The sequence below is a fragment of the Convolutriloba macropyga genome, chromosome 1 (genome assembly GCF_964194025.1).
Source record: "Convolutriloba macropyga chromosome 1, txConMacr16.3, whole genome shotgun sequence".
In the NCBI taxonomy this organism is placed as follows: Eukaryota; Metazoa; Xenacoelomorpha; order Acoela; family Convolutidae; genus Convolutriloba; species Convolutriloba macropyga.
This window is the reverse complement of record NC_134468.1, coordinates 2,432,761-2,455,665: the sequence shown is the minus strand read 5'-3', so window position 1 is coordinate 2,455,665 and position 22,905 is coordinate 2,432,761. Positions and strand designations below refer to the sequence as shown.

General features: G+C 36.7%; 2 protein-coding genes across 2 annotated transcripts in view; both read left to right on the top strand.

Moving 5' to 3' along the window:
* Positions 1 to 22,905, top strand: part of LOC142357966 (mitochondrial nicotinamide adenine dinucleotide transporter SLC25A51-like) — a 129,111-nt gene that overhangs the window by 50,763 nt on the left and 55,443 nt on the right. The window lies entirely within an intron of this gene.
* Positions 12,717 to 17,383, top strand: LOC142344733 (aspartate aminotransferase, mitochondrial-like). The gene is made up of 3 exons (XM_075396627.1): positions 12,717 to 13,496; positions 14,025 to 14,204; positions 16,764 to 17,383. The coding sequence occupies exons 1-3, from the start codon at positions 12,786 to 12,788 to the stop codon at positions 17,133 to 17,135; spliced, it is 1,263 nt and encodes a 420-aa protein (XP_075252742.1). The 5' UTR covers positions 12,717 to 12,785; the 3' UTR covers positions 17,136 to 17,383.

Genomic DNA, 22,905 nt, shown 5'->3' with positions numbered 1-22,905 from the left:
CAAACCCCAGTGTTTCGATTATCGGCACGGCCAGTGATTATGCGGAGGAAGGAACACAAGTTTTCTCCACACGGCAATTGATGCTGCAAGAAAAGAAACACATTTTCTCGGATCGGTAAGGATTCGACTGAAAGAGGCAAGTTCAGCGGCAGCGACACAATACGACATTGCAGAGCAGACACTGCGCAGGCAAGTTGAGAGAAACACGACAGGCAAAACACAGTAAAAATGGAAGAAGAGTCAGTTCCTGCGGTGTGGCAAATTATTCAACATTGAGCAGAAGTACAGCGAGTTGCTGGGAGTGAGCAATTACTCAGAGAAGGGAATCACAGCAAGTCACTGGGATTGTCTGAGAAGTCAGTGGAGTTTCCTTGCAGAGCTCGGTTTCAGTGGTCAGTGATAGTGGGCTGCCTCTTTGGGTTGAAAAATCTTTATAGAAGAAGCGAATCCGCAGTTTTTCAACTGAGGAGAGCTGCATTGAATTACCACAAATAACAGGTTAGTTCACATCAAAGGTGCTATTTGTGTCATTATTAATTGTTTTAATGTAACAACAGGAAACTGGCGCAAAGATTTGAATTCCTGAACGAAATAAGGAGAGTATCAAAACTTATTACAGTTTCCGGTTCAATAATTTAAGAACCCATTAAAGTTTGCACTTTTCAATTGAGTAAATGTTTTAATGTAACAACTGGAAACTGGGGCAAAGATTTGCATTTCTGAACAGAAAAAGCTAAGTCTCAAAATTTATTACAGTTTCCGGTTCAGATGATTTCAAAACCCAATAAGTTTTGCACTTTTCACTTTATTAAATGTTTTAATGTAACAACTGGAAACTGGGAAAAAGATGTTCATTTCTGAACGATGTTTCTACCACAAATTAGATGGACCTTTAACCAGTATTATAATAAAACATTTGCTAATTTGTTTTCTTGAGGCTAATTACTAGTTTCGTTATCTATAGGACCAGCTGTTTTTTAATTTTCCAGCTTTTATTCCTAAGCATTAACGAACAACGAAGTGATGTAATATATATAAATACAACAGTAATGAAACATAACTGTAAAATAAGGGAAGTATCCTAGTATTTTGAGTCAAAATGACAACGGGTTCCGTATCAAAAATGTTATTGCCGGAGGCTTTCACCGGCTCAAATGATTTTGAGAGCTACTTGACACATTTTGGGCTATTGGCGGAGCCGCAAAAATGGAAACGTACGAAATTTGCATGCTCTGGCGGAGCAGCTCGCGAAATAGATGAGCTGCCGCACTAATTTCCTCTCTGCTTACAGAAGTCAGCAATCGAGTTCTATCGAACCTTACCGCAGAACGTGATAGATAGCTACGATGAAACTGTTAAGGTTTTTTGAAATCACTACAGCGAAAAACCAGTTTTTTTCCGAGGACGGCTAGCGCGTCGTATTCATCACCATTGTGAAAAATTAAGGGATTTTCCGGGGGATTTAAAGCACTTAGCTCACAAAGCATACCCAGAGCAGTCCTAAGATAACCATGACCACTTAGTGCTCCGGTGTTTTCTGGAGGGAATACATCACAGTCAAGTTAAGTTAGACATAAGAAAAACATTAGAAGATAAAGATAATGACTGTGGCCAGAGCGCTAGAAAGAGCATTACATCTGGAAGCCGTGGCAAGAATTGAAGAAGAGGAACAAGTGCCTAAAAGTGTTCAGAAGTTATCGGGAACTGCTGATGGCAATTCCAGGGAAAGTGGCGGTAATTGCCAATGCTGGGTTAACACACGACGCGGGTATCAGGAACAGAAAATTTTCAACCAAAACCAAGGCAGACCCAATTCGCTAGAAAACGAAAAAAGTGAATTCCCCAATAATGATAAAACTTTTAATGGAAACTTCAACAATACATGTACTAGATGCGGACAAAAAGGGCATAGAATCAAACAGTGTCGGGTGTCGGAACTGTTTTCATTGCGGGAGTTCCCAACACATAAAACGGTACTGTCCTAACAGAAAACCCAAGCAAACAACAGAATCAGATAATGTTATCAAAATCTGTTCAACTAGCACAACAAAAAGCTTTAGTATACAAATACTCATAATAGGGCAAATGAAAATGGGTCTAGTCAATTGCGGGAGTAGTGTATCCGTTATTAGAGTTTTAGCTGCTATTAACACATCAGTTAAAATCTTAGGAAAAGTTGAACTTTTATTTCAAATGAAACCCAAACAACCCGAATTTGTGCATGAGTTTTTAGTCACTCAAGAAAATCATATCTCGCTTCTACTAGGTTTGGACATCCTTTTCGATCAAAAGTGTATACTGAATTTGAACGAAAAGATGTTACTTTGTGATCAAGACAAATTCACTATTCCGGTTACTACTCAGAAAGTAAACAACGTTAATTCATTTACTCTTCTGTTGGAAAACCTCGAAGCCTGGATACATTTAATTGTAAAAAAAGAGAAGGCTTGCAAATCGCACTGGTATTCTAGTGGCTGACTGCCTGATATCTGTAAGCAACTCAAAGAGCCAATTGAGGGTTGTTGACCTCTCTGATAATGAAATCTAGTTATTCAAAAATACTAAAATTGGAGAGGTTTCAGCAACGATGACAGCATACAAGTAAATGGTTTGTTCACAAGCAAGAACACGCCAAAACGTTGAGAAGTTTTCCGGATGGGTACTCATGCAACATTAGAGGGGACAGAATTGAGTAGAAATCAGTCCGACCGAGTAGTTGCAATGTTCATGAGGCACAATCAAGTATTCTCCAAAAACTCAAACGACTTGTGTTTCTGTGATAAAATAAAACATAAAATAAAACTAGAAAAAGGTGCAAAACCGTTCAGACGGGCCAACGGCAGTATGAGTTTTGAAAAAGGAAAGCAATAAAAAAATAGTGGAAGACCTAAACGATGAAGCCAACTTGTTGAACCAAATCATTCATACTGGGCAGCACCGTCCATACTAGTCAAAAAGAAAGATGGAACATTCCGACTATTAGTAAATTACAGAGGTCTAAATAATTAAATTGAAAAAACAAGCTGGCCATTGCCAAGAATTAACGATGTAATAGACTCGTTGGAGGGAAACGTTTATTTTTCGAACATCGACCTAACGTCAGGCTATTTCCAAATGGCCTTAGAGGAGGAATCACAAAACTTGACGGCTTTCATCACTCCTATGGGTTTGAACAAATGGAAGAGGTTACCAATGGGTTTAACCTCAGCGCCAGGAGCGCTCCAAAATTTGATGGAACTAATCCTGGCGGGACTTTCATACGAAGTAGCCTTGATATATCTTGATGACATAATTATTTTTGGGAGATAGTTTGAGGAACATTTATCTCGACTTGAGCTTGTGTTTTTTCGTGTAAAGGAAGCCGGTTTAAAAATCAAAGACTCAAAATGTCGTTTCTTTCAAAAAGGGATGCATTTTTCAGGTCATATTATATCAAAAAATGGGGTAGAGGTTGATCCGGATAAAGTAGTCGCAGTAGCAAATATGAAACCTCCCTCAAATTTGAAAGATTTTCGTGCAATTCTTGGATTAGTGGGATTTATCGTCAATTCATTGCAGATTGTAGTAAAATAGCGGAGCCGCTAAACCGTGTGCTGAGCAAGACTGAAATTTTATTTGGACTACAGAACGCGGGGAATCTGTGAATCAACCTAAATTAAAATTATAGGAAGCACCCATATTGGGTTTCCCAAACAATAACGACCCTTACACGTTGACCACAGATGCTTCCTTAACCGGAATAGGAGCAAACATTACCCAGAACCAGAATGGGGGGACCGAGTAATCGCCTACGCCGGTAAAACTCTGAATAATGGCCAACGAAATTACTCAGCAACAAAGAGAGAATTATTTGCTATTGTTTATTTCATTCATTACTTTCGGAATAACTTACTGGGAAGAAAATTTTCCATCGTAACAGATCATCGCGCTCTTACGTGGTTGTACAGTTTCAAGGAACCCGAAAGAATGCTGGCCAGATGGGTTGAGAAGCTGGGAAAATTCAATTTTGAAAACCATCATCAAGCAGGGAAGAATATACTTCATGCGGATTGTCTTTCCAGAGTGCCAGCGGTTGAGGACACATCTCTCGTGGAAGAAAAAATCCAGATACTAATCGAACAACCCACAGACAACAGCTGGTCTGATGTTTTGGAGACCAGACTGATGATCTTCGACAGCATCAACAGATTTCTCGAGAACGAAGTGTTTTGCTTGATGGAACAAAAGAAACGACCTGAAAAAAGACAAATGGTTGGAGCTTCGAAAACAACCTGGAAGCTTTGGACTGATTTTCAAAGGGCTGCTAAGGCGACAAAGGCTGCTCGAAGAAAACTATCGACTCCAGCAAATAGTTGTACACAGTTCATACATGGATGTCATTCTACCTCTTTTACATGAATTCATGGGACACCAGGGAGTGCAGAAAACTCTTGAAGGAGTCTAAGAACGTCTCTACTGGGTCGGAATGAAACATGATATATACTATTGGATTTTGAGCTGCGATAAGAGCTCAAAGCAGAAAAAACCTCAACAAACTCACAGACTCCCATTAACAGTATGGAAACCGAGCCATCCTTTTTGGCAGTTGGCGCTAGATATCATGGGACCTTTACCCGAAAGTGATGTTTTCAAATATATACTACATATAGGAGACCAGTTCTCAAAATGATATGAAGCGGTTCCTATGCAAAATCAGGAAGCAACAACAGTAGCAAAATCTTTTGTGGGCTGTCATGTTTCAGGATTTGGTTGCCCCGAGAACTTGCATAGTGATAAGGGTACAAATTTTATGTCAGATCTTTTCAAAAATATGTGCAAGGAATTGGGCATTGATTGCACCTCTACAACAGCGCCTCTACCCCCTCAAGGTAATGGAATGATTGATCGAACGAACCGAACAATTGAGGAGAGTTTGGTAAATACGTAGGAGAACACCATAACACTTGGAGTAAAAACCTTCAATTGACGATGCTGGCATATCGCAGTTCTGTTCACACAGTAACAAAGTACAGTCTCTATTATCTTCTGTTTGTCGCTCCTTGTGCACTACCTATTGATTGCATGTACGAAACACTCCAAAGTCAAGTCTTTGCACTCCCAAGTGACTACGTTGGTAACCTGAAAAAGAAGCTGCAGTTTGCCGTGAACTTGTACGATTGAATGTGGAAGTGGAACGAGAAAGACACAAAATTTACTACGATCGAAAACTGTTTGGACCTAAATACCAAACTAGGGACCTGGTCTTGCTGTTTAATCTAACAGTAAAACCAGGGCAAACAAAAAGTTCAAGTCGTACTATAGTGGTCCTCTTGTTATATGAGAAATAATAAAAGATTTGAATTTCATCATTGAAGACCAAAAATTCAAAAACAGCAAAAAGTGCATTACGACAGACTCAAGAAATTCAAATTTTGCCAACACGAATGCCAAACACAATGTAAATTAGCCGAAAGGTCGGCTAGCAACGAAGAAATAGAGGACGGCTTCATTGAAATTGAAGTCGAGCTACAAAACACTGGAGTAAGTGACCAGGGAACAAAAAAAGAAGAACTGCCAAGTCAAATTGAAGTTAATCCAGAGGTGGGAAAATCTGATGAAGGTTTGTTGGAGCCTAAACCTGAAATCGAGACACTGATGGATACAAATATGGAAGCAAAATCTAAAGATAGTGGAGCACCGCCAATCATTTCCAACAAAACAAAGCTAAACAGCACTCCGAGCGAGACTTCCACGTCAAAGGGTTACAAGATGTTCAAGTAGACAAGCAAGTCATGAAAAAGACCAAGACTGGAAACCAGGACCTGGCCGAATAACAGTCGAAACATCAGAAAAACCTAATACACGTACAGTTGCCAGCCATTCGAAACATAGCAAATTTAAGGATTATTTCTTGCATAAAGACAAGAAAGAAGGATAAGATCAAAGTGATGACGTGTTTGAATAAAGATAACTAATTTAGCAAAGGCACACAGAGAAGATGACATCAGACACTGGCTCAATTTTTGGTAAGATAATTGTGTTTTGCATTGTCATGGCATCCATAAAAAGCAACACAATAGAAATTACAGCATATAACTTTGAAAATATATTAACAACCTCTATCTCCTCCTTGTGGAAAAAAAATAACTGCACTCGAAACCAAAAACATGCTCTTTTTTATCTACCGGACACGTATTTTATCATGAGAGTTTTGAAATCCACTTAAATTACTGCTGTTTCATGCTGCATACACAGTCAGTGGCCTAAGGAAAAGCACATGGTGGGACGACGCAGCTTTTATGTCAGAAAACTTGCAATTGATTCCCACGTACTATCCACTTACCAGCGAAGCCTGTAGCAAAATGCTACAAGGGATATCGGTAAATTTACCGAGGTTTGGAAATGAAAAATTTAGGTTCGAAACCACTCTTTTGAGGAAGTTAAAAGAGTCAAAAACAGAAATGAAATTAAAACCAATATAGGGAGCGCCTTTACGAAAGGCGGGAACAACAAAGTTGTAAAATTTGCATATCCAGTAGCTTGCCAAACTCCAGTGAGAAAAAATATTACCGGTAGTGTAGTCATCAACGCAGAAGTAACACTTGGAAAAATTAATGCGGAAATGTTGCAAATTGAAAAAGGATCAAAGATTAAAATCCTAGACACATTAGGAAACCAACAGTTTCATTCTTGGAATCGAGATAGATTCGAGCTTGATTATATCCAATACAGTGTCCAAAAAGGAAATATAACAAAATTATTCAATCTAGCTTGATTCTCGGAAGAAAACACAGGAGAGTTGATTGCTGTGGGTAATCATCACTATGTGATGGGCGAGACCACTGATAAAAAGGAAATTTGTCATACAAGTTTTGAGCGAGGAAATCCGAATAAGTCATCTAGTGGCAAATAAAACTAACCATGAAAAAGTCTATTTTTACCAATTCATCCTCGATATAAAATCTCAGCAAACAACATACACTGTAACTACTGAATATGTCAGCAGAAGTGGTTTAGATGCGTTATTTGTCCAAGAATTTAATAGTTTACATGCAATTGTTGACGAAATGTCAAATCTGAGATGTAGAGTGAACAAAAATTATAGACAAAAGGTACTGGCTTTAATGGGGGACGGTGATTCGCATTCTCTTTTCATTGGTAAAGAGGTAGTCATAGGACTGCATACAGAGTCAGCAGGTGCAATAATTTACGTTCATCATTGTGCAAAAATAATAGTAGAAAAAACTGCTCTAAATTACTGTACTGAGGAAATGCCGATTATTGTAAGACAAAATCATATTCAGAGCTACGTGCGCTATTTGAACCCAATATCCAAGGTTTTATATAGAAAAATTTTACGCTTATATAGTGCAACCCATTGTTCCCTAATGTATTCGAACTAGGTAATGGTTCCTGGATAGCATTTGGTGAAAAGCTTACGATAGTAGAAAAACCACAAGTGTTGTCTTATCTTGCGGAACCCAAACGTGAAGCTCCTAATTTTAAGGAAGTTTTTTTTGGTTTAAACACATAGAAGCAGCTAGAAGAAAGTCGAATAGGCCAAATGTATAGACACAGTCGAAGAACGATAACAGGAAGAGAAGTTTTCCTGGGACCAGATGGAAAGTATACACTGATGGAAAACTATAAGACTTCAACACATACACCAGTAATTTGAATTGGCTTGAAGTTCCTTGGATTAAACCCATAGAACAAAACATTTTGAAAGTTTGGCATTTAGTAAGGGAAATGACTTTAACGCTAATGATATTATTCTTGACTGCAAAATTTCTAGTAATGTGTTTAAGACCAATTTTATCAACTACGTTATTTTCGGAAGGTGCTCAACCAACAGTGGCACTCTAGCCGATTAACACGATTAATTTTATAGCCGTTCTGAAAAACCAACAATTAAAACAAAAACAAATCTCGAAAAAAGTTGTTGAAACAAAAGTAAGCGATTTGTCGGGTACAGACAAAACTTCCTTTGAGCCGGGGCTGTTAGCCAAGAAAAAACAAATCTATTCCAGTTGGAAAATTTTTCAACGTCAGTAGAGTATCTGGAATGATGTTCATTCTCTTAAACATGTCTAATATCGGTTTTGTTTAGAAAACGAAATGGAACCAGAATTGGGAGATTATGTATATTATCTGCCGCAATTGTACGAAGTAAAAGCAGGTGTCCGAGGAGGAAACTATAGAATCTGCGGTGTCAAAAACCCGAATTAGAACGGTCGTGGCCCTGGATGAATTTATATCCAACAACACTAACCCAGAGACCGCCTATTACTACGCATGAATGGAGTAGGATGAAAGTCCGGATAGAAAACAGCGAAAAGCTGGGAGTTGCTTCCTTGAAATTGCAGGCGCAACTTAAAAGTGTACAGCAGTAAAACAGTGTGCTACAAAGGCAAGTATTTGAGTTAAAGCAACAACTAATCGTTGCCGAAGAGCAACGGGAGCATTTCCGTGCTAGAATTGAAGCTAATAATAGTTTAGTTGAGTTGAAATGTCAACTCCAGCAAATGCGACTTGACTGCGATTCAGCAAGAAATGAATCAGACGCTTTGTCTGGTTAGCTAAAATCAGCTCCTAAAAAACTCGTTGAATACTAGGGGGAGCTGGAAGCAGCTCGGAAAAAAGCTTCAGAAACTTCTTCGAGGGTAAGAAAATTAGAGTTAAAATTATAGGTGGAGATAAACGTCAAAGAGCTCACTACACAACGACTACAGGAGATTGAAAAAAAGTTACCGGTACAGGAGCATTGGCAATATACGATCTACTTTGGATTTCGCCCACTGCAGTGATTGAGGAATTCCAACGGCGATTCAAACATCTGTCTCCATTGATACAGCCTGATAAAGGAGGCCAAACAGAGAGATTCCAGTTATTAAATCAAATAAAATTGGTGCTTATGGATAACGCTGCACGTAATATATACGAAATTCATGGATTGAAGTTCGCTGTCGAGTTTTAAAATTAATAATGAATGGAGCATTATGCTTCCATAGGGGAAGGCAGTGTAGTAACCCTACAAACATGCTTACGAATTTTTTAATGCGGAAGCTTTCAAAAAATTACATTTCAAAGGGCTTCAAACAAAAAAAAAACTTGAAAGTGAGAGCTAAACACGCTGATTGATGGCTTATTTTTTTTGAGACAGTATCTTTAACCAATTGTCATAAGAATTTGTAGAATCTAAGTTTATTGGAAGGGATTCTATAGCACGCTGTGCTTTAGATTCTTATCAAGGGATCAAATAAATGTCACTAAAAGTGAGCAGGCTTTTGGGTATTGAATATCAGAATAGAAGAGTCAACTGATCTTTCTAGTTTGTGCATAAATTGAAGATTGATGTTCCCCAGGTATTGTAAAGATAACGTTGGCTAACTGTTTTGCATTGCGGATCATGAATTTTTGAATCTTTTCTGTTTGTGCCCCCAGTGCGTTATGAGCGCCCCAGTCATTACATAGTAAATCACTATGTAATAATGCAGAGAAGTAATTGTCAATTAAAACTTAAATTGGTTAACCAAAACGAACGTTTTCGAACATTGCATTCATCGTCAGGTTTAAAAAATATAAATGAAATCATTTACATAGTATATAAACTTGTCTTTGACTATAGTTCTCAGAAATGAGTTAAAGTAACATAGAGTTTTTGAAATTATTTACAGTTAAAATCACATTTACAACATTTTTTTTCACTTATTACACTAAAATGAATTTATTTTTTATTTCGGATTTTATGAAAATCCCGGGTATAATGCTTTCCACTCCTGAAAAGGGATTTCTGCTTTCATTCGTATCTGTTTTTATTTTTTACTTTTTGGCGCTGACAAAATTTCGAACTAACATGTACCAGAAAATTTTTTGAATTTCAAAAGTCAAATTTTTGTATTTGAACTGGTACTTCAAAATCAATTCCTGCCCCCGATACTCATCGCACGTATTTAATTGCGGTTTCAGCTTTTTGATGTAGATCGCTTCTATCGTCATTAGTTTTTCAACCCCGCGACATGCATCAAGAATCTCCCATTTTACGTTAAGTATTGTACCACAACATTCAACAAGGTGTTGTCCAACAGGGGAATCCTTCTTTCGATGCTCTGAAATTCTAGTGATAACATATTGCCTGAATTGGCCAACATAGATGGAACTGCATCCATTACATGTAACTTTATATACCTCATGGGATTTCAGATTCTTATCAAAAGGTGATTTCAGATTCTTATCAAAAGCTGATTTCAAGCACGTTCATAGCTTTCTTGTTGTGAAAATGATTTGAACATCACACAAGTTTTTCAGTCTACTTGCAACATTTTGCGTGATATTTCCTCTGTATTGATCAAAAGACCTAGGTATAGGCTCCCTATTGTTAAGACTTTTAACTTTTTTAAGATGTTGTTCATTTTGGGGTGGTTTTGCTGTGATCTTTTCCTTCGGGACTATTTTATCCAACGTCTCATTAACAATAATAGAAGACCACTCCGTTGGGTATTGATTTTAAGTCCAGATCTCTTGATTTTTCTTAAGAGCTACAACAAAGAATTGCCAGTCACTGGTCGCATTAAAAATCCTATGCACAGCCCTTGAATCATATTTCTCTTATGTTGTAACGTTGCACAGCTACGGAAATTTAGGATTATGCCGGTATCAGTTGATTTTTGATACCAATGACAGCTGATTTTTCTATCTTCGTTTAGGTTTATGTTTAGATCTAGGTATGCCAGGTCTCCACTTCCGTTTGGTGTCTCAAGAGTGAATTGTATGTTCTTGTGAAGGCAATTTTCATACTCAAGGTAATCTAGAGGGTTCCCCTTTAACGTGCACACTATGTCATCCACATACCTCTTAAATAATTTCAATTCCATTGTGTCTTCTTTTCTACCTTCTTCTGCACAATAGGAACAGATCCAAACAATTTCCTGCATGGTCTTATATTCTGTGTCAATGATACCTTGGCATTTTGCATGAATCCAGTTTTTGCATGATTCGCACTCGACTCCTTTCCCTCGGAAAGTAACGCGTCGTTTACAGTCAATGCATATCACCTTTGTGTCAGGAGATTTGATCTCCCTTCCCTCCTTTGGTTTCCGCAAAGATTTTTCAAAGGATTCACGCACTTGCCATATTATTAATATGAAATAATATGGCACGTGCGTCGGGGGTGCAATTAATCACAGGCCCACATCAGATTTCTGTGTCCTCAAGAGTTAGTTCTTTTTGCATTAATTAGCTTCTCCAAATATATCGTCTACGTATCTTTCAAATAGTTCCTATTTTATTTTTGTTACTCATTATGCTCATATTCTTGCATTTAGAGCAAATCGATATATCTTTGATTTTTTTTCAGAGTTTTTTTAGTCGTGAATGCCCTGGCGTCTTGCTTGAATCTAGTTTTTGAATTTCTCTGACTCGGCCCCCTTTCCTCTCTGAGTTTATTTCCTCTATAAGTGGCTTTCTCTTAAGTGACGTACAGGTAACGTGACTGCCTGACGTTGCCGAGAACTTTATAGAGAAGCGTTTACAGAGGAGGGCGTAGCTGTTTGATATGTCGAGCTAGAATTTCGAAGTGACGTCACAGTGTCACGCAACTTTGCTTGAAACGTGTTTTAAAATTACGAAAGTAATTGAAAGCGATTTACTGGCTATGTATGTAGCAACTTCTGGCGTTTTGATGTCTGGCAATACCGGAATTTTGTAACGTTCTCGTGCGTGTTGTAAGTTTATCAAATATATTATTTCGCGAATTGGAACTGTTAGTTGAAGTATTGGTAGATAAAAATCTTCATTTTAAAAAAATCTTCCTTGTTTCTCAGTTGCTCACGGTTTTGCATTGATAGCACCATAAAATGCGAACTGCTACTTATTTGGAACTTTTTCGTTTGTGCCCCCCCCCCCCCCCCAGTATGTTATGCGCCCCCCAGTTACAGAGCACGTGCCATTACATGGTAAATCACTAAGTAAAAATATGGCACGTGCGTCTGGGTGTGTAAATAATATGCGCCCACTAAGCTGGGGGGGGGGGGGACAAACGGAAAAGATCCAGTTATTCTATGTTCAGTATTCGACTTCCAACATTTGTTTCAAATTATTTCAAACTTTTTTGCGGGTCGTTCGCCTTTAGCCCCCTCTCGCGCGAAATTAATCGTCTTTCACATATAGGCTTTAATGGGTACTGCTCATTTTGTTCTTTACATGCAAGGCCGCGAGACTTTTGGATGTTATTTTTTATTTTTTTTTGAAATTAATTATTTTCAAATTATTGCAATTTATGTTAATTTCTCCCTGGGAGACGAGGGTTAAATAGTAAAAGTTTCGGATCTTTCCCATTATACCCCCCCCCCCCCCCCAGCTTAATGGTCAGATAACCTATAGCCTCCAAACATGGTAATTATACCATAATGGGGGGGGGGTATAATGGGAAAGACCCAAAGTTTCAATTGAATTATTTATTTGGCAAAGTTTGGGTGCAATAATTTTTTCTAAGAAACATTGCGCGCTTTGTAGTCCCCGTATAAACTTGTAATGTTTTGAGGGCTAAGTTTCTCCTCAAGATAGTGGTGGATTAAAGTATCAAATTTGAGACGATTAATAACCATGCTTATAACTCGTTAACGTCGGTTTCAATGCTGTGTCAATATGAAGTGTATTGTACAGCTTCTCAGTCGTATGATTATTATTGGAGGTTACAATTCAAGGTTGCTTTAGCATAAGTGACTGAAGGTTCTCTTTCAATTAAATACAACAAAAATAGAATTTGACATATCTAGCTGCAATATCTGAGGTCATTAAAGATCAGAATGCTGTCCACATCAAGAAAAGCTGCATCTTTGTTTTTGCGGACAACACCAATGACTGCGGCTCGCAATATGTCATGGTGGAGCCATGTTGAAATGGCGCCTCTCGATCCCATCGTGGGACTGACTGAACTGTTCAAAGAAGATAGCAATCCAAACAAGACAAACCTCGGAGTTGGTGCTTATCGTGACGACAATGGAAAGCCATGGGTATTGCCATCTGTTAAAACGGCCGAAAAAACCGTCATGGACGCCAACATGGACAAAGAGTACCTAGGTATCGTTGGAGACCAGGAATTCACCAAACTTTCAATCAAACTTGCCCTTGGAAATGACAATCCTGCTCTTGAAAGAACCTCAACCGTCCAGGCTTTGTCAGGAACTGGTGCCCTTAGGGTCTCGGCCAACTTCTTGAAGAAATTCAACCCGAAAGCCGTGTGGTTGCCTATGCCAAGTTGGGGAAATCACACGCCAATCTTTGGCCATGCTGGTCTGGAGGTAAAGGGATACCGCTATTACGACGAGAAAACGATTGGTCTAGATGTTTCTGGAATGTTAGATGCCATTTCAAAGATCCCCGAAGGTGACACAATTTTGCTGCATCCATCTGCTCATAACCCCACAGGAGTAGACCCCACTATGGAGGACTGGCAGAAAATTGAAGAGGTTGTCGCGTCGAGGAAATTGTTTCCACTCTTCGACATGGCATATCAAGTTAGTGTTAACCGCGAACCAAAAAAATTGAATTTGTAATCAAGAACCGAGATCCCTCCGCGAAACCTGTTTCGTTTCAATTATTTTTTTTAATTTTCTATCAAGCCATTTTTAATGCAAGAAGGCATCCATTGATTTTGACTACCAATGTGAAGCAGTGTCTACGTGCAACAGTAGTATGTATATAAACAGTTTTGATTACTTCATTATTTTCCCAAATTTGGATTAATTTTTGATTTAGAATTTGAAAATTTCCAGATCTATGCTGTTTCGGTCACCCAGCTTAGTGGGCATATAAGTTCCCCCCTCTCGGGGCACAGGTGCTATTTTTTCTTGGTAACGTGCTATATTCCAACACATCGGGGGGGGGCATAGAAACACTGCTGGGGTGGGGTCAGAAACAGAATAGATACAATTTTTCCAAGTTCATATTTTACCAAGGTGTCAGCTCTATCGTGATCTAACATGATAGACTGTGTCAATTTTTTTCCAGTTATGCAAATAAGAAATAAGAGCGTTGTTTTTCAGGGTTTTGCCAGTGGCGACCTTGAACGAGATGCATTCCCTGTTCGACATTTTGTGGAGAAGGGGCATTCTATTGCTCTCACCCAGAGCTACTCAAAGAATATGGGATTGTATGGTCTGCGTGTGGGAGCTCTCAGCTTTGTGTGCGAAAGCGCAGAAGAGGCTAAGCGCGTTGAATCACAAGTTTGTTGCTGTTTTCTGCTATCTGAGCTAGATTGCACCTCATGACTTAATTTCTAGTGCCAATGCTAAGTGTAGTGTCAACGTTATTAGAAATTCTGGTAAAAAATTATCAGATATTCTTTGAAAAATTATCAGATATTTGTAATCTTTTCTCATTGAACGAATGTCAATTTACTTTTTAATAGCCGCGTCAGCAATTCCAGGCGGCTATTATAGCGCTCCTAGTTTTTTTTACAATTCAAAGATTCTAATCTCAAATCTTTCAAGTTCAATCTGACTTAGTTTTAGGACGTCATTTAGTCTTCTATGAAATGTTAATGGGAGGATTAGCATTTTTTAAATTTTCTCTTTTCTCAAAAATGTTAATTGTAAAATAAGCATTTTTTAAAAATTTTTCTCAATTATAATTCATCTCTCTTAATTTGTCGATATTTTAGCACATTGTAAATTTAATACAATTTTAAACTTTCACAATATGTGACGTTTGTTTCATTTATACTTCTTAACACTACATTAAACTATGTTCTGTATTTTATAGTTGATACTCAAAGGAATTAACAGTGTCTTTTTTGTTTTTTTTAATTGTATTGGGGCGCTGTCTTTTTTTACGACTCGAAGAGTAATGGAGAAGTCCTTTTTTTAATCAATTTTATTTTAGTGATTTCTGAAGCGGGAAATGAAACGCGTGAAAAAATTTAGGGTGATTTTGGAGCTGAACAAAAGTGAAGAGCGGAGCGAAAAGAGAGTAGTGTTTGTTCATACCGCTGTTTTTGAGAGAGCGAGAAATTGATGTCTGAAAAAATTTTCTCTAAGCGAGCGAAATTTTTTTGTTCACGTGCGGCTTTTAAAAGCAGTTTTTGCAACTTTTGATTGTTATGAGGTTTGATTATGATATTGTATTGGTTTTAAGCTTGTTTTGATAGGAATTGAAGGTTTCAAGTAGTTAATTTGAGTTTAATGCTAATTTGGAGGTTTTTGATCAGTTTTGCTGATTTTTAGACATTTAACGATTTTTTGCCCGTTTTTTTTGTTTTATGCCTTAAGTGGTATTTGAATAGAAGCTTGTTACTTAAGGAATTTTCAGATACTAATTGATTAAAGTTTTGTTCGTATAAATCATTTTTTTCTTAGGAAAAATGACCGAAAAATTGAGAAATTTTAAACCATTTTTCTTTTTTTTTTGCAGTTCTTTTTAATCTTAGACAAGTTTCTTAGCCTTTTATGACTTGCCCATTGTTTTGCGGGCTTTTCATTGCTCTAGTTGCAAAGGAACTTTATTCGGCTTTATGTTTCCTTGTACTAATAAAAAACTCATCAAGTTTTTCTAGTTTTTTTTGTTCAATTTGTTTGAATGCCGTTTCTATTCTTCCTTAATTTTTTAATGGCAATTAGGGTTCACAATAGTTGTTTTGGTTGTTTAGTCATTTTTATGGGCAATTTTCTGCTTCGAGTTGTTTCCGGAATTCTTCCGGCCATGTTTTTTTTATAAGATCTGTTCATACATTTTCATGATTTTTGAAGTCAAATTTGGAGTACTGATTTTGTCACGCCGAAACAGGAAATGGAGCGAAAAGAGAGTGGTTTTGTGGCGTGAAATTTTTTCGCTCTAAGTAGAGTGAGAAAACGATATTTGAACAAAAATTCGCTTTTCTCGCTAGTGGTTTTTTGTTCACATGCGGCAATTTCACTTTGGTTTTTACTGTTTTTTCAATTTTTTGAATCAGTTTTTTTTTCTAAATGATTTAGTCAATCCATTCATAGTTCATTCTAGGCCTAGTTTTTTGTTAGAATCAGATTTACATTTCTCGCTAGTGGTTTTTGTTCTCTCTAGCAGCATTTTGACATTGACTTTTTTTTGTTTTTTTTATCTGAGTTTTTTTAGAAATGGTTTTCCCAATTCACTCATTTTCCGTTCTAGGTCTAGTTTTCTGTTTAGTCAATGAAAATTCTTTGAATTTTTCGTCAGGACTTGTCCTGCTATGTTTTTTACTTCGATTTTTTGTTTCGTCTTACCCTGACTTTTCATGACTTTGAGCTTTCGAAACGGGATAAACAGGTATAGCTCAGTGGGCATCAAGTTTCATTAGAGGCCCTTAGCCGGGTTTGGTAGTCCTTCAAGTACTTAGAGTGGTGAAGTTACTGGGAACTTACATCACTTAATAAAATTGACTTGTGAAATCACTTAATGAACTTTAAATTTTATGACAATTTACTAGTTAAAGATCAATAGTGTGCATCTAAGTATTGCCAAACGTGTTTTCCCTAATTCTTGAGTATTAGAGTCTTGAGTTTATGGTTTTGAATATTATTTTTGAAAAAGCTCCCTTAGGGCTTTGTCCTTATAGAGCGTATGTGTCTCATAAAAATGACAGACCGGATCGAACCCAAAAAGTCTAGTGGTCTATTAAAGGACTGCTGGTCAATCTGTCTATCTTTTTTAGTTGCTTCAAATCTATGGAAGGCCTGAAGCGTCTATCGCGGCTATTTTCCGGCAATCTGCCGGCGATGTTTATTTTTTTTAAAGAAATTAAACCTTTCATTGATTTCTGTTTATTTCAGGTGAAAATAATCATTAGACCAATGTACAGCATGCCTCCAAGCCACGGAGTTAGAATTGCCAAGACTATCTTGAAAGATAACGCTCTCAGAGCCGAGTGGGAAGTGGATGTGAAAACAATGGCCAACAGAATTATTGGAATGCGACATGCTTTAGTGGACGGGCTGAAAGCTCTTGGAAGCAACCATGATTGGACGCATATCACAAACCAGATTGGCATGTTCTGTTTCACTGGACTAAATCAAGACCAGGTGTTGAAATTGAGAGAAGATTACTCTATCTACATGACGAAAGACGGCAGGGTTTCAGTGGCTGGTTTGACGCCCAAAAATGTTGAATATGTTGCACAGGCAATTCATAGTGTCACCAAATAAATTAACATCGGCAAAAGTATCTTGACGAGGCTTTTGATTCTGTATTTGATGGTTGAAATCCATTATTAACTGAAATTTGTTATCTATTGGATATTATGTCTGAATTTTGAGCTGGTGATCAAAATGAAAGGTGATTCTGTATCATTTTAACTTGAACTATGATGATGATAAGATTATTTAGTAATTGCACATCTAACTCATCTAATTTTATCTCCGAGATTAATTATTAAAACCTATAATTATTGAAACGACCCTGTAACTCTTTGCATAAGAATCAAATATTGTGATAAGGATCAGGATGCCCACTTGAAATAAGTTTTCGGTAGCGTTATTTCTTCAACCGAAAAGTGGAAACCGAGAAAGTATTGTGTTCTTCGATTTTCGTGTCCAACTGTTGCTATGAAAAGTTTTTTTGGTGTCGGACGCTAGCAATTATTCTATACTTTTTTAATGCAAAATTTTTGCTTGACAGTTTTGTTCGATTTTTTCGATGTTACTTCTTGAGTCACTTTTTCACGCTGGACCTCTGGATTTTTGCGCGTCCTATATTACTCTTGTTCAGAAATTATGCCTGTTGCTGAAACAAAAGCGAATGTAAGATAACCTATCACAAGGCACCGACAGCCCAGTGGTTAATGCTTCAGTCTATCAAGACGAAGGTCGGTGACCGGAGGGGAAAAATCTAGGCTACAGTCCCTTCCGAATTTAATGGCCACGTCTGTCGCTTTAGAACAATTTTTCCGACGTTAGTGGGTTTACGATTTTTATACTGCTTCTGATGTCCATAATAATTATACTATTGGCTTTAGACATCTAGAGGCCACATGACGCTAATTTAAAACTAGTTGAAAATATAGTTCTTTAAATTAAATTTTCTTTGCGTGGAAAATTGAGCATTCATAATAATCTTCAACTGCATGATTATTTGCAATGTATATATAATAATTGCTCTAAAACGAAGTGTGTAGCAATTATATTAGTGTTGTTGGTCTATTTTATAGCTGCAAAGCTGTAAGCTGACCGTAGCTATATTGCGGTGCTCTTGGTTTTTTTTGTTTCGTCATCTGACGCTTTATTTTCGTTTTACTTTTGTTCTAGAACATTCTGTCTCGTCACTGCTTAAATGGCTTTTTCGCGCTTGATTTCACGCTTTCTGCGTGACCTAAATTGCGGTTATTCAGAAACAGAATCTGTTCCTAAAACAAAGTTGATTGTAAGAAAACAGATTGTATGGTCCGACAGCCGAGTGGTTAAGGCGACTGGCTGTTAATCCGGAGATCGCCGGTTCGAGACGCGACAGGGAAACTTTTTTTTGCACCCAAAAACAACCTCTTTGAAATAAACTTGTAAGTTTTATAGGCGGCGGCGATAACTATTATCAACTCACTTCTGTATCTTTTTCCATCTGTATTTTACGGCACGCAAATCTATTTCGCAGCTATTCCGGCAATCTGCCGGCTATGTTTTGTATTTTTTCGCTTGACCGATTTTTCGTCTGACCCATTTGGCTTTTCGTCCTTAAAAACGGGATAAACAGGTAGCTAGTGCCCAGCGGGCATTAGGTTTCATTAGAGGCCCCTAGCCGCGTTTAGTAGTCCTTCAAGTGCTTAGTGTGATGAAGCTACTGGGAAGGCCGCAGTTTAAGGTTAAAAGCTCATTTTTAGGAGTTTTTGAGCTCAAAATGTTGCATTTTTTTGTTTTTCGTAATGTTTCGAATTTTTTGTTGCACCAGTCTAAAATTGAGGCTGATTAAAGCTTACAAGGTCTTTTGCAAGACATAAATACTCTTTATGATAATTATAAGGGCTATATGTTTTGGTAATCCAAACAAAAACAAGCAAATTTATACTAATTTTCACATTTTTTTTCAAGCTTTTTGAAAATTTGTCAATTTTTAAGTTTTTCAGCCCTAGTTGTCAAGGAACCTCTAGGGTCTGATAATAGATTACTACATTGTTTTTAGTAGTAATGGAATTGTTTTCAACATTTTGACATCACAAATTTTAGCATTTTTTTAAACCAAACTTGCAATTTTTTTTCAATTTTTCGACATTTATTGTCATTAATTAAGTTTTTTCAGACTCAGGGGCCATAAAACCTCCTTAAGGGTTTAATAAAAAGCTTTTGAAAGTTTCTTATTTGCCATGGGATAGTTTTCAACTTTTTAATATCACCAATTTTAGCAATTTTTTTTTATAAAACTTTCAATTTTTTCAAGTTTTTTGAAAATTTGTCAATTTTTAAGTTTTTCAGCCCTAGTTGTCAAGGAACCTCTAGGGTCTGATAATAGATTACTACATTGTTTTTAGTAGTAATGGAATTGTTTTCAACATTTTAACATCACAAATTTTAGCATTTTAAACCAAACTTGCAATTTTTTTTCAATTTTTTGACATTTATTGTCATTAATTAAGTTTTTTCAGACTCAGGGGCCATTAAACCTCCTTAAGGGTTTAATAATAAGCTTTTGAAAATTTCTTATTTGCCATGGGATAGTTTTCAACTTTTTAATATCACCGATTTTAGCAATTTTTTGATAAAACTTTCAATTTTTTCAAGTTTTTTGAAAATTTTTGTCATTATTTAGGTTTCCTCAGCCTCAAGAGCCAAGGAACCTCTTCTAGGGTTTGGAAATAGGTTACTGTGTATTTTTTTAGATGTAATAGAATGTTTATCAAGATTTCAAAATCACGAATTTTAGCAATTTTTTTTGAAAAATATTGGCAAATTTTTTCAATTTTGAAATTGTTTGTCATTTTAATAGGTCTCTCCAGCCGAAAGAGCCAAGGAGCTTCTTCTAGTGTTTGATGATAGGTTACTGCATAGTTTCTAGATGCCACTTAATTTTTTTACGTTTTAAATATAGCGAACTTAAGCAATTTTTCAAAAATTGTTTGCAGTTTTTCAAGTTTTCTTTACTATTTTTGAATTGTTTTCCGGCACCAGGCGCCCAGGGACCTCCTCCAAGATTTGATAATAAGGTGTCGCATAGTTTCTAGAGTTAACGGAATGGTTATCAATTTTTTAATTACTTGAGTTTTAGCAATTTTTTTAAAGAATTTAAATTTTTTCAAATTCTCTGAAATTTTATGGACCCTTATGAGCCGGTGGAACTATTTAAGGCTTGAAATTGAGATACTGGATAGTCTTTTTAGACAATGAAATGGTTCTGAAGAATTTTATAACACAAATTTTTGCAAAATTTGCAATTGTTTTTAAAATTTTTGAATTTTTCTCCTTTTCTGAGTGAACGATCAGTACTGAACCGGAACACGTTCTGTTATCTAGATTTTACTTCAATGAAGCGTGAGAGTGGCTGAATGACCGGACGCAAAATAAGTGACTATCTGTAGAAGCTTTGAAAGGCTAATCTACAGCAACATTATGTCTTCACAATGCTCGATCAGTCAAGAACAAAATTTATTTCTCTCACGATTTATATTAACAAGTTCAAAATACTGGTTATAACTGAAACTCTGATCAGAAGCAATAGAGAAAATGGTTTCTTTCTTCAAAAATTTTTTTCCGATTGGCTACTCGAGAGGAAAGCCTAGGTGGCGGTGGTTTGGAATTACTTGGATTCCACATTAGAAAGAATTTTAAGCGATATGATTACAACTCTGCTTAAATTGTTTGAGTTAAAGTGGTTTTGAATGCTAGAAAGTTTTTCACAGGATTGAATTTTATTTGAAGCTATAAATACACGGGATTTTGGATTTTATTTGACATTCGGAATTTTTAAGAACTGCCTGTTTGACAGTGTTCCTATACTTGAAGATATTAGTATCTCAATGCTTAGCTCAAATGACAATTGGGGGCGATTTCTCGATGAGTTTGGCTTTGTTAGAGTGTAAGCGTCTCCACGCATAAATATGTAGGGGAATATTGGATCGTGGAGTAACATAATAAATTGGTTTGCGATATACAAAGAATACAGTCATCATTCATGTATACCACGGGGGCACCAAAAGGCTGAAAGCCTGTGTGAGATGCCGCTTTAGAGCTTCTTTCCCCATAAAATTTTCCCTTGGTTTTACATTTTTTGAAAGAGTAGTCAATTGTAAATACTTGTTCTAATTCTAGTGAAAAACGTCCTTGAACGCATTAAAATGGATCAATTATCAAAAAAGATTATTAAAAACTTCCGAGTCTAAAATGTAGTTGTCCCTAACTTTATGAAGAAAATCATTCAGTTTTTGCAGCTCACAATCAATTGCTTTTATAGTTATTGTTTCGTCAAATTTTGCCAGTACGTCATATAATAAGCTAACTCTGACTGATAACCGCTTTCTGTTCTGATTAGTAAGTTTATGAATGGTAGGTAAACTTTTTTAGTCTCTTTGTATCATTTAATGACTTTTCAACTTCACCTATTTCTAGGAACCTGATGACTGATTCATGTGCATTGAAACTAGTAACTTAAATACTTCATATACATGTAGTTCAAAAATTGAGGCTATTGTGTGCTTTTTTTCTTGTCGTGCGAACCTCGTCCGATTTCTTTAATTGAAAAACTATTGAGAAAAAAATTTTGCTGTCTTTGTAACTTGGTTGTGGTTACGTAAATTAATACCGCATGTTGGTAACGATGTTGATCATATTGTTTAAAAATTTTTACTAGACGGTTTTTGTCTGGAAACTGGTTTGATATAAAGTTTTCAATAAAATTTACATGTTCTCTGAAGTCAAGTTGATAGTCAATGAGGACTCCAAGATTTTTCACAACTGTTTTGGCTTGAACTTCAGCATTAATCCAGTTGAAAGATTCAGAATGTTCATCTTTTTTTCCAACCAACTTGAACTTTGTTTTGGCTTCGTTCAGTGTACGTTTGTTGCTTTCCCTCCATTCGGAAATTTTATTTAGCTCCTCTAGATGACTGTTTACATGATAATCTCTTTTCTTAAAATCTTTGTGTCGTCTGCAAATAAAGAATTTCTCAATTTTTGACAATCGTAGGAAGATCATTGATGTACAAAAGAAAGAAGTCCTAGAAGGGATCCCTGGGGTACACCATGTGTAATGTCTCTCATACTTGATGAGCTGTCGGAGAACAGCACAAATTGCTTGCGGTTGGAGTTAGAAGAACGTAGCATACGTTCTACTGTACCTCGGAGACCATATCTTTCAGATTTATCTAGGAGCAATTGATGATCGACCGTGTCGAAGGCTTTTGATAAATCAAGCAACGTGCGCTGGAAATGTTTGATGTTGTTTTCGTTCAAGTATTGCTTCAATAGTTTCGGTTATTGCGTCGACCGTTGAACGCTTACTTAGAAAGCCCAACTGCCTCCCTGACAATACCTTATGCTTCATAAGAAAATCGAAGATTCTTTTGTGCAAAAGTTTGCCTACTGCTGGTAGCAAGGAGATGGGTCGGTATTTTCCAGCTTCATTATTTAGTCCATCCTTATGAATGGGTATCACTCTGCCAATTTTGAGCAGATTTGGGAAACTTTCTTACTCCATGCTTTTGCTGAAAATTTGACTAAGCCTTTCTGAAATTGTTCGTGACACAATCTTGAGAAAAAATTTTAATAGTCCAAAAGTGTGTAGACTTTTCTTGTTGTTCCAATGTTTGAGTTCAATAAAACTTCTAGTTTGTCTGTATTGCTTAGAAGCATTGATTTTTCATTCCATGGTATGCTAGATATTTCAAAATCGTATTGAATTTTTTTGCTAAATTTGGTCCTACTTCAACAAAAAAATCATTGAACACTGTTGCGGATATATCTTTTGATAGATCATAGTTAAGGCCTATGCTGTTTTCGT